The sequence below is a fragment of the Microcebus murinus genome, chromosome 14 (assembly GCF_040939455.1).
Source record: "Microcebus murinus isolate Inina chromosome 14, M.murinus_Inina_mat1.0, whole genome shotgun sequence".
Classification (NCBI taxonomy): Eukaryota; Metazoa; Chordata; class Mammalia; order Primates; family Cheirogaleidae; genus Microcebus; species Microcebus murinus.
The window spans coordinates 26,124,037-26,136,343 of NC_134117.1; the positions used below are offsets into that span (position 1 = coordinate 26,124,037).

General features: G+C 40.0%; 1 protein-coding gene across 4 annotated transcripts in view; it reads left to right on the top strand.

The window, feature by feature from the left end:
* The first annotated feature begins 2,477 nt into the window (after positions 1–2,477).
* The window catches only part of ERLIN1 (ER lipid raft associated 1), a 40,121-nt gene continuing 30,291 nt past the window's right edge, over positions 2,478–12,307 (top strand). Inside the window, exons 1-3 of one of the 4 annotated variants that reach the window (XM_012768400.3) lie at positions 2,478–2,648; positions 2,976–3,099; positions 4,755–4,836. In XM_012768400.3, the coding sequence (XP_012623854.1) occupies positions 2,987–3,099; positions 4,755–4,836 (195 nt within the window). In that variant the 5' untranslated portion in view covers positions 2,478–2,648; positions 2,976–2,986. Of the gene's footprint in view, positions 2,707–2,975; positions 3,100–4,754; positions 4,837–12,307 lie in introns of all 4 variants that reach the window. The other 3 variants (XM_076009859.1, XM_012768405.2, XM_076009860.1) reach the window with 3 other exon arrangements.

A 12,307-nucleotide genomic window follows, 5' to 3' on the forward strand; every position in this document is an offset into this window, starting at 1 on the left:
TTCTAAAAATCAGATAATAGAACAATTGAATATGGGTTGGGAAAATATGATGGTTCCATGAAGTGGAACTGGAGCACAGAATAACAAATAGGCTCTCCCTGTACTTTTCTCAGGAATTAAACAGGACTTACTGTAAAGTCAGTATTGGGCAACTTCTTTAATATAGTGCTTTCCCCTGAGATGCCCTATCACCAGTATTCATGTGTAAAAAACATGCTCATACCTTGCCCTATAAATTGATGCCAGTCCCCCATCCCCATTTTTGCTAGTGGTGTGATTTTCCCAGTCACCTAAGTTTAAAACCTTGGGATTGTCTTCTATCTTTTGTAGTCATCAGGTACCACTTTCTAAAGATGGTAATTTCATCCCTGTCAGCTGTTATAATAGGCAGTCTCTCTTGCTTCCCTAATTCTAGAAGATTGTGATAATAAACATTTTTATTTTGGGGGTACCTGTTGCTTGGAAGATATTAAGCTAGATGGCAAGATCAGAAAGTTAACAAAGGGCAGTACAATCAAAGTGCTTATCTGGGAGTCTGAACATTGCAGGCGTCCAAGCATTGAAATTTTTGTTAAAGGATTTTTTGTTCAGTGATCATGCATTTTCTAAATATCATTCTAATAATTGGCAAAAGTTTTGCTATAGGGTGGAGGCCATTGATGGTGTGTGGCTGAGGTGAAGTCAGGGCAGCCTGATCTGCATAATTTGAGCAGCTGGTGTGAGTCAGAAGACTATCATAGTGAGATCCCCAAACTTACTTTTGATGCCTAAGTGGACCACTCTATTTTTTCTTGGGTAACAACTTTTCAGAGTGGAATGGCAGTTGTGAATTATATACATTTCATTCTCCAATCTAAACAATATTAAGAAAAACTAAACTAAAATGTATCCAGAAAACATAGGGGCTGGAGTTAAGTTCTTCCTTTTGCTTTAAGTTGAAATAGCTAAGCTCTGCATATATCATTTATCTGGAACAAAGTCCCAGACATTACCAGGTAATAAAAACTTGAATGATACAGGTAAATGCATTTATTGAAGGGAGTGGGTAGAGTGGTCTGCGTAGGCTGGCTTTAATGGTTCTATTTACCTCTTCCCATTTCCACTACTAGGTAACCTTGGGCCTCCAGTTTCCTAACCACTGGCCTCCCTTGCCTTAGGCCTGGGTCCACTGTTAGCCGTTTTGCAGAAGGTTAGAGGATCTTCCCATCCTAGTCTACCTAGTTCAGTTGTGGTTTCAACACTAGCCTTTCAAGGTTTACCTTACTGCCCAACCTACTCTAATATGCTGCCCTTATTTCCCTTGCAGTCATCCATCTCACTCCCACCTCTACTTTTTTTTTTTTTTTTTTTGAGACAGAGTCTCGCTTTGTTGCCCAGGCTAGAGTGAGTGCCGTGGCGTCAGCCTAGCTCACAGCAACCTCAAACTCCTGGGCTCTAGTGATCCTTCTGCCTCAGCCTCCCGGGTAGCTGGGACTACAGGCATGCACCACCATGCCCGGCTAATTTTTTATATATATATCAGTTGGCCAATTAATTTCTTTCTATTTATAGTAGAGACGGGGTCTCGCTCTTGCTCAGGCTGGTTTTGAACTCCTGACCTTGAGCAATCCGCCCGCCTCGGCCTCCCAAGAGCTAGGATTACAGGCGTGAGCCACAGCGCCCGGCCCCACCTCTACTTTTTTCCTTTGCCTTTTTTATTTTTGGTAATATATGCACATCGTGCAGAATTAAAGAACAGAAGACTACGTAGTGAAAAGGTCTATCTCTTTCAGTTCTCTAGCCATACAGTTCCCCTAATAGTAGAAAAAGTTATTCCAGTCTTTCAAAATACCCTAGCTTACATACCACTCCTTTCCATCACATAAGCCTTCAAGGAAACTTAAGTGTTTACAATTCCCTTTGGTCTCCTTGGAGGACCGCCCCCCCCTACACACACACACACACACACACACACACACACACACACAAACTCTTACATGCTGATGTGCTTTAGCTCATTCTGTTCCTATTGTCTGGATGGCCTTCATAAAGCCCTCACTAGATCAGCATTCTGGAACATAATAAGTGCCCCCAAAAACCAAAAACAAAACTTGATGAGTGAATGATGCAGTTATGATTAATAATATATTGAGTATCTTGCTCTTCTGAACATCCACAGCACTTTACTTGCAGCAAGTCTGGTTGCTCCTGAAGTGCAGGATCTGTGCCTGAAGTACGTGCTTGCCACACAAGTGGCCTCGGTATAAACCACAAAAGGACAAATAAACGGAACCGCTACCACTGAGAGTGAGGGAGTGGGTACTTTGCACAAGAACAAACTGACCAGTCCCTTGTCCGAGAGGCCCTCTCCTTTCCTCTGCATCCCTGCTTACCACAGACTACAGACTTTCCTTCTTTTCCGGAGCAGCTAACCAGCTACGCACAGAGAAACAACCACATACTTCTGAAAGAGTGCGCGGACGGGCGGCTGGGAGAATTTTGTCCCGTCCGCTCCCCGTCTCACCAGTCGCGGATAGGGGACCGCTGCGTCGGTGTGCGTCCCCGCGCAGGCGCAGTGCTGGGCGAGTGGGCGGGGCCGGCCGTTGGCGGCGGTTGGCTCGGCCGGGAGGCGACTGCACGTGCGGGCGGGGGCGATGCGTCACTGATCGGTGAGGCGCGGCGGAGGGGTCGGCTTCCCTCGGGACCTTGCGGCTGGGCCCCTTCTCAGTTAGTGCCTCAAGCCGGCGAGCGGCCGTTGGAGTGGGAGGAGATGTCACGAAGCTTACTGCGCAGGGGCGGCACGCGGGCCGCCTGGGGCGGAGGAGTTGGCGTGGGGAAAGCGGGGTCTGCGAGGAGGGAAGAATAAGGGGAATTGGGAGCGGGACTCCCCGGCTCACCTGGAGAGTGGGCGCCAGGTCTCCGAGGGGAGATGGTGGAAACCGGAGGGAGTGGGCCTGTGACTCCCGGGACTGAGGGTCCTTTCCTCCCTCACCCAGGAGGAACAAGGATGAATATGACTCAAGCCCGGGTTCTGGTGGCTGCAGTGGTGGGGCTGGTGGTTGTCCTGCTCTACGCCTCCATCCACAAGATTGAGGAAGGGCACCTGGCTGTGTACTACAGGTGAGCGGCAAGTGCAGTCAGCTCAGGCTCTCTAGCAGATAGAAAGGGTACTCCCATTAGAGTGGAGTTTGGGAAGTTGTTACCTCGGCAGCGTCTGGGGGCGCAGGTCCCACTCTAGGGAGAGCATGGGGGCTGAAGCAGGCTTTTGTGGAGCACTTTCTAGGTGCTGGACAGTTTTAGTGCTATGTTCTTTTTGTGCAAAGGTTAAGACTCCTTACAGTGCTTTCTAGTACACAGCAAACTCTAGAAAAACGAAGAAGGGAGAAAGGAAGAAGTCGCTGTACCTGTAACTGAACAGATAAATTATTTATAGTATGTACAACTGTACAGGCTTTTATAATAATTTGCTGCTACTGATGCTAGTTAGAAAATTTGGCCCTGTTTATTGTTGTTCCTTCAATTAGTTCATTTGAAAAACTCCCAGTGTCTGGTTATGTCTTACCATGATGACCATGACAGTCATATCCCTCAACCTCAAAGGACATAAGCACAGTATTGATGGGCCACCTTCCTCCTTCCTTACCTTTTCTTTTCAGGTTGAGGAGAGGAATGGTGTTTAGCTCACATAGCTTTTCCTTCAGCATAATTACTACTAATTCTTTTTGATATAGGTTAGAGAGAGGCCAATTTGTGGTGTAATTGGGATAGTGGTGTATTCACAAAGAACTCAACTTTTTGCTTGTTTCCATCATCCCTCAAAACTGATATTTCTATTTTTAGATCCTTCCCAAATCTTAGAAAAAGTACAGTTTTAGTGGTGTATCTTAGCACGTGGAACTCTAGCATAAGAAATGACAAATTTCCAGATTTCCCTCCAGTTTAGCATTGTCTTTCTGGCATTAAAACCAGGGAAAGCACATTTCAAGGTATGGCTCTCAAGGAATTAGTGATAAACCCCAAACAGCTCATCTTTTCTTAGTTTTTATGACTTTTTTGCACACCTATTTATATTTTTAGGACAGGAAAGTTCTATGAATTTACTGTTCACTATGTAAAATAGAACTTCTGTCTTTTATGTGTTCCCCAAATGCCTCCTTTTTGTGATTTCTAGGGTTTGCTTTCGTAATTCTCACATTCCAGGATTTGGTGAACAAGTTCATATCTTATCTATTTATAGTCTTAATCCTCTCACCTTTCATTGTTCCATGCTAATTTTTTGTTTTTATACAGAAACTTTATGTTCCCAGTATTTTAATTTCCTTGCAGATAGATTAAAAGAACCATGAGCCCCAGAAATTTTCCTTCCTTGAAAGTTTATGTTGTCTTCTTTTTTCCAACCTGGTGATTAAATATATTTTGCTCTTGTTATGTACAATTAAAAGTGCCTCAACTGAGAGCCATTAGAATTTTTTAAACAAGTGTTTCTCAGAAGGGTAAATACCAAAGAGAATCCTTTGAACTTGAGAGAAGTGCTGGAGACCCAGAGGTATGAGTTAGTCTAGCTTATGAAACAAGGTGTAACATCAACAGTTTAATTTGCTCTTTTCACCTTTTTAGATATGGTAGGTATTTTAAGCAGCAGTCATTCATTATGAATAACTCATATTAGTGAGGCTTTAGTAGGTCAGTAGCATGGGTATTTATTATAGCATTTTAGATTTGGAAAGAGAATTTTTCTCTTTATAATTTTGTCAAATTGAAACATCTTTTTGCAGGGGAGGAGCTTTACTAACTAGCCCCAGTGGACCAGGCTATCATATCATGTTGCCTTTCATTACTACGTTCAGATCTGTGCAGGTGAGTGATTCCTAGGGAAGCCCCCACACCAGATAGACAGGTATGACAGGAGGAGTTACCACACTCGTGGGTGGAGATGAATTTCCTTATTGCTCAAGCAGATGGTGGTATTTACTTAAATGCAGGAGTTAGAGTACAAGTTCAGAGTACAGTTGTCACAGCACAAGTTATTATTTTGAACCACCTCACTCTCTTGAAATGAATTAGAGATATGAGCCAGGCAGCTTGGAAGGACTGATTTCTACCATCTGTATAGTGGTATATAGCAGGTTTTCTGTTGCTGCTGTCAAAAGCAAGACTTAGGAACACAACTGGAAATACAAACCAGTGATCATTTGGTTTAGAACAGTGTTTGGTTTCCATAGAGGCAGGCTCCTGGGCTACTGTTAACATGGAGCATCTGAATTTTTATACACAGCTTTTCTGGCTCACATTTTTTTTGCCTGGTACATCAAGCACAATTTTATGTGGAACCTTAGTGAGTGTTATATTTTGACAGCATCCCCAGGATATTTGAAATAAGTGGCCATTTGATAAAGCATGATTTGGCCATGGGGGACGATAAATATATTGATATAACAAGATGACAAAACAGAATTAGGCTGTGACCACTTTTGCAAGCTCAGTGTGATCATAAATCCTTGGATTCAGAAGTTTGCATACCATCTGCTAATTTTTCAGGACTCAGGAAAATTCAGTGTTATTTAATCTCATAATTTTTTTTTTTTTTTTTTTCTGAGACAGAGTCTCGCTTTGTTGCCCAGGCTAGAGTGAGTACCGTGGCGTCAGCCTAGCTCACAGCAACCTCAAACTCCTGGGCTCAAGCAATCCTGCTGCCTCAGCCTCCCAAGTAGCTGGGACTACAGGCATTCGCCACCAGGCCCGGCTAATTTTTTGTATATATATTAGTTGGCCAATTAATTTCTTTCTATTTATAGTAGAGACGGGGTCTCGCTCTTGCTCAGGCTGGTTTCGAACTCCTGACCTCGAGCAATCCGCCCGCCTCGGCCTCCCAGAGAGCTAGGATTACAGGCGTGAGCCACCGTGCCCGGCCTTAATCTCATAATTTTAAGTCTAGTCTTCTTGCTAAGTGAGAGTTCCATTATGAATACTTAAATCCCCCAGGTTTCTTTCCTGTCTCCTTTTAGATGTTTTAGGGAAAGAATTGTGTCTGTCAAAGTGAAATGTGGGGTTTTTTCCCTAGTCAAACTGATTTCCATATTATTTTCCCATGTTTATTTTATTCAGTTTTGCCTTGGTTCATGCTGTTAACCTCTTCATTCACCAAATTGCTCTCCTGCCTAATTCTTGCCAACCTTTTTAAGGCTCATCCCAGATTCTTTTTATTCCGATCTATAGCTCTTAAAGTTTGCATTATAAATTTTGACTGTTCATCTTATTTTCTTTAATGTTGTTTTGTATTGTTCTCTTAAGTTTTTGTGTGCATTTTCTTTCCAGAAAGTCTCCAGGCTTCTTCAAGGCCGGGGTTGTAACACAGTTATATTTCTGACACTCTACTGATGGTGGAAGTTACTAAATTGAGCTGATTTCTCAGGAAGCAATGTTGTGGTGTAGTGAACATGGGGACCTGGCTCTGCCACTGATTGGTTGCATGACTTTAGGGAAATCATTTAACTGTTGTAGATTTCAGTTATTCTTCTGTGAAAGAAGGAATTTTAATTATGTGACCTCACCAACAGCTCACTCTATAATTATGTTAGTAATGGCATCATCAGATTCTTAGAGATCAAAGGCTTCCTTTTTAGATCTTGTTCAAAGTCAGATAAATCTGTCTCTGCCTTTTTGAAGCTTAGTGTGTTAAGATATTCTTATGCAGAGATATATAAAGGAGATATAGACAATAACATTAAACAGATTTTGGAGTTTAATTGTATATGTAACAAATATGTGATGTGTGTATATATATTTGGTAATAATCATAAGAGATGCAAATGAAGTAGGTAAAAAGATTTCAGTGTAAACTAATATACTTTGCATCTACAAAAAACTTAAATGCTGGAGCCAGAGTGACTAAATAGGAATGTTCTTTATATGTGAAACAGTAACATTCCAGGAAAGAATTATATTAATAAAACCCTTTTAAGAAATTAGTCTTATAAGAATAAGACATAAATTTATTTCTAGGAATTTTTGGAACACATTAGAAGACAAAGCCCTGTATAAACAAATGTTTTAACACACTTGGCAATTGAAAGCAATATATATGAACATGAAATCTCATACATGATAAAAGAAGAAAAAACAGTGCTTAGAGAAATTATAAAAACCTTTATTTTTTAAAGCATATGTGAAGTAACCATAGACTCACTTTTAAAATAAATATTCTGTCATACTGAAAAAATAATGTTTAAGAGAATATAAAAGAAGTATAAAAGTACATAAAAATAGGATGTTATATTGAAGGTTTAGCATTTGAACTCTTTTAGTTCTTCTTGGTTTAAAAATTGGCTGGTGAATATCCCTTAGTTTTTTTTTTTTTTTTATTTCAGCATATTATGGGGGTACAAATGTTAAGGTTACATATATTGCTTGTGCCCTCCCCTCCCCCCTCAAGTCAGAGCTTCAAGTGTAACCATCCCCAAAACGTTGCACATCTCACTCATTGTGTTTATGTATACCCATCCCCTTCTCCCCCCCCACCTGCCTGACACCCGATAAATGTTATTCCTATATGTCCACTTAAGTGTTGATCCGTTAATACCAATTTGCTGGTGAGTACATGTGGTGCTTGTTTTTCCATTCTTGAGATACTTCACTTAGTAGAATGGGTTCTAGCTCTATCCAGGAAAATACAAGAGATGCTATATCACCATTGTTTCTTAAAGCTGAGTAGTACTTCATGGTATACATATACCACATTTTATTAATCCACTCATGAATTGATGGTCACTTGGGTTGTTTCCACAACTTTGCAATTGTGAATTGTGCTGCTATAAACATGCCAGTGCAGGTGTCTTTTTCATAAAGTGACTTTTGATCTTTTGGGTAGATGCCCATTAGTAGAATTCTGGATCAAATGGTAGATCTACTTGTATTGCTTTAAGGTATCTCCATATTGTTTTCCACAGAGGTTGAATTAGTTTGCAGTCCCACCAGCAATGTAGGAGTGTTCCTATCTCTCTGCATCCACGCCAACATTTATTGTTTGGGGACTTTTTGATAAAGACCATTCTTACTGGAGATAGGTGATATCTCATTGCAGTTTTGATTTGCATTTCCCTGATGATTATAGATGTTGAGCATTTTTTCATATGTTTGTTGGCCATTATTTTGTCGTCTTTTGAAAAATTTCTGTTCATGTCCTTTGCCCATTTTTTGATAAGGTTGTTTGATATTTCCTTGCTGATTTTCCTGAGGTCTAAATAAATTTTAGTTATCAGCCCTTTATCAGATGTGTAGCTTGTGAAAATTTTCTCCCATTCTGTGGGTTGTCTGTTTGCTCCCTTGACAGTTTCTGTGACTGTGCAGAGCTTTTTAATTTGATCAGGTCCCATTTATTTATTTTTGTTGCTGCTGTTACTGCCTTATGGGGTTTTCTTCATAAATTCTTTGCCTAGGCCAATATCTAGAAGAGTATTTCCAATGTTTTCCTCTAGAATTCTAATAGTTTCACACCTAAGGTTCAAGTCTGTCACCCAGCGTGAGTTGATTTTTGTGAGAGGTGAAAGGTGTGGGTCCTGTTTCAGTCTTCTACATATGGCTATCCAGTTTTCCCAGCAGCATTTATTGAATAAGGATTCTTTTCAAGAATCCCAGTGTATGTTTTTGTCTGCTTTGTCAAAGATTAGTTGACTATATGAAGTTGGTTTTATATCTGGGTTCTCTATTCTGTTCCACTGGTCAATGTCCCTGTTCTTGTGCCAGTACCAGGCTGTTTTAATTACTATAGCCTTGTAGTATAGTTTGAAGTCTGGTAAATTGATACCTCCTATTTTGTTTTTATTGCCTAGGTTCAATTTTGCTATACAGGGTCTTCTCTGGTTCCATACGAAGCGTAAAATTATTTTTTCTGTGTCTGTGAAAAATGACGACAGTATTTTGATAGCGATTGCATTGACTCTCTAGGTCACTTTGGGTAGTATAGACATTTTAACAGTGTTGATTCTGCCGCCCCATGAGCATGGTATATTCTTCCATCTGTTTATGTCCTCTGTTATTTCCTTCTTCAGTGTTTCATAGTTCTCCTGTAGAGGTCTTTTACCACCTTACTTAAATATATTCCTAGTTACTTTATTTTCTTGCTATTTTGAAGGGAATTGAGTCTTTGATTTGGTTCTCACTTACTGTTGTTTGCGTATATGAATGCCTCTGATTTCTGTGTATTGATTTTGTATCCTGAGACTTTACCAAATTTCTTTATCAATTCAAGGAGTCTCTTGGTTGAATCCTTGGGGTTTTCTAGGTATAATATCATGTCATTAGCAAAGAGTGAGAGTTTGATCTCTTCTGCTCCCATTTGGATGCCCTTAATTCCGCTCTCTTATCTGATTGCTGTAGCAAGGACTTCCAGCACTATGTTGAATAGAATTGGAGATAGTGGGCAACCTTCCTTGTCTTGTTCCAGTTCTAAGTGGGAATGCTTTCAATTTTTCCCCATTCAGTATGATATTGGCTGTGGGTTTGTCATTTGTGGCTTATATCACTTTTAGGTAAACCCTGTCTATGCCTATTTTGTTGAGCATCCTTATCATAAAAGGGTGTTGAATTTTGTCAAATGCTTTTTCTGCATCTATTGAGAGGATCATATGGTCTTTGTTTTTGCTTCTGTTTATATGGTAAATTACATTTATAGATTTGTGTATGTTGAACCATCCCTGCATCCCTGGGATGAAGCCCACTTGGTTGTGATGGATTATTTTCTTGACAAGCACCTGGATTCTATTGGCTAGGATTTTGTTGAGAATTTTTACATCTATATCCATAAGAGATATAGGTCTGTAGTTTTTTTTGTTGTTGTTGCATCCTTTCCTGGTTTTGGTATCAGGGTTATGTTTGCTTCATAAAATGTGGTGGGGAGGTTTCCATCCTTCTGGATGTTGTGGGATAATTTCTGCAGGATAGGCACCAGTTCTTTGTAGGTGTGGTAAAATTCGGGTATGAAACCATTTGGTCCAGGACTTTTCTTTTTAGGAAGATTTTTTTATTGGTGTTTCAATCTCAGTACTTGATATTGGTCTGTTCAGGAATTCTATTTCTTCCTGGTTGAGCCTGGGGAGGCTGTGTGTTTCTAAGAAATTGTCCATTTCCTCCACATTTTCCAGTTTGTGTGCATAGAGGTTTTTGTAGTATTCATAAATTATATCTTGTATCTCCATGGCATCCTTTGTAATTTCTCCTTTATTGTTCCTGATGGAGCTTATTAGAGATATTTCTTTTCTGCTTTTCGTTAGTCTAGCCAAAGGTGTGTCGATTTTGTTTATTTTTCAAAGAACTAACTTTTTGTTTTATTAATCTTCCATATGGTTTCCCTGTTGTCAATTTTGTTTAGTTCTGATTTGATCTTAATGATTTCACTTATTCTGCTGGGTTTGGGGTTGGTCTGTTCTTCTTTTTCTCCCTTAGGTTTAAATAGGAATATGTATTTAAAGTTGGCGTGGATTTAAGTAAATTGAATTAATTTCATGTTTTGAAGGAAATAAAATAAATTGAACTCATCTCTTCATCAGTTCTCCTCACCATCATTAATGTTTACCATCACTGTGACCCCTTAACTGAAGAATTATTTTTAATTCTTTTCCCTCCTGGAATTTTATATTCAAGCAAGTATCACATCCTTCCTCTATTATGTCTCTTGAATTGACAGCTTTCAATTTCATGGCCTTTGATGAATTAACCTAATTCAATTGATTTTTTAGCTCCCTAGCTGGTCTTGCCTCCAAATAAGATGGATAATGAGAAACACATCGCCTATGAGCAAAGGAATTAAGTGAAAAACATATTTTTGAAAGGTTAATTTTGTGACTGTGTATAAGACGGACAAGAGAGCCCAAATTCCCCAGCCAGCATTCAGGGCCCTCACCTAATATCACCATGTTCTTTTCTCAGAATTTCAACTCTCAGTTGCCCCTTCTGCTCCAGGCAAGCCAGTCTACTTCCTGCCATCTATACACTATTTGTTTTCAACTTTGTGTATTTTTTTTTTTTTTGAGACAGAGTCTCGCTTTGTTGCCCAGGCTAGAGTGAGTGCCGTGGCGTCAGCCTAGCTCACAGCAACCTCAAACTCCTGGGCTCAAGCAATCCTACTGTCTCAGCCTCCCGAGTAGCTGGGACTACAGGCATGTGCCACCATGCCCGGCTAATTTTTTCTATATATATTAGTTGGCCAATTAATTTCTTTCTATTTATGGTAGAGACAGGGTCTTGCTCTTGCTCAGGCTGGTTTCGAAATTCTGACCTCGAGAAGTCCACCCGCCTCGGCCTCCCAGAGTGCTAGGATTACAGGCGTGAGCCACCACGCCCAGCTAACTTTGTGTATTTGAATAGGATCTTTATTGAACTTAAGATGGTTCTTGTGTCTCATCTGTTCTTATTGCTTCCACTCTAGACCTGGCTCATAAATACTTCATCTCAGAGATCTTTTCAAATTATTATTTTATTCTCTGTAATTTAGCTCCTTACAGTTTATTTTATACTCTGTTATTTTGTACCTGTTCATGGGTTACTTTGTAAGGATTTTGTCTCCTTTGCTGGATTGTGAGCTCTTTGGAAACAGGAACCATGCTTCTTTTTTCTTTTATATTCCATAAAATAGTATGTGCTATGTGTTTGATAAGGTACAGTGTGTCCAAAATGCACTCGTTAGGTGCTGATCTATTTGAGGCCTTAGAATGTGATAGGAAGTCATTCTGGATCTGAACAAAGGTAAGACATAGGCAAAGCAATTAAGTACTGGATTGTTGGCTCACTAGGAGGAAGCAGTATGGTGGTGGCCCTTCTATTAAAAAGGAAACTGAATAAAACTTGTGAGAGATCACTAGGTCCTAAAGTAAATTATTGACAATAGCTTTAGAGAAGAAAGGTTGCTGTTGAGTTGAAGGGCAGCTTTGAGTCGTAAGGTACTTGAAGGCATATAATAGTTATCTTTTATCTTCAATGTAAACAGTAATATCGGTGGTGGGATCAAAGTTCAAAGCACAAGTCCTAGCCACAGTATCTTTGTGGGTAAGCTGTGTGGTTTACAGTCTCAGGTGAGCTCCAGGGAAATAAGGGGCTCTGCAAGAGTTTTCTACTTACTAGAAGATTGAACATTGAACCTTTCTGAAAAAATATGTTCTGTCTCAAGCCTTGCATTTCTACTAAGATACAAAAAGAAATGACTATTCCAAGGGCTAATCTTTGGAGACTGAAATTGTAATGGAGTGCTCTTGTACTTAATGTCAGCAGCTTTCCAGAGGTTTGCCTCTGAGACTAGTAGTTCCTTGACAATATGTGTCTTGAATATTGATCAGAT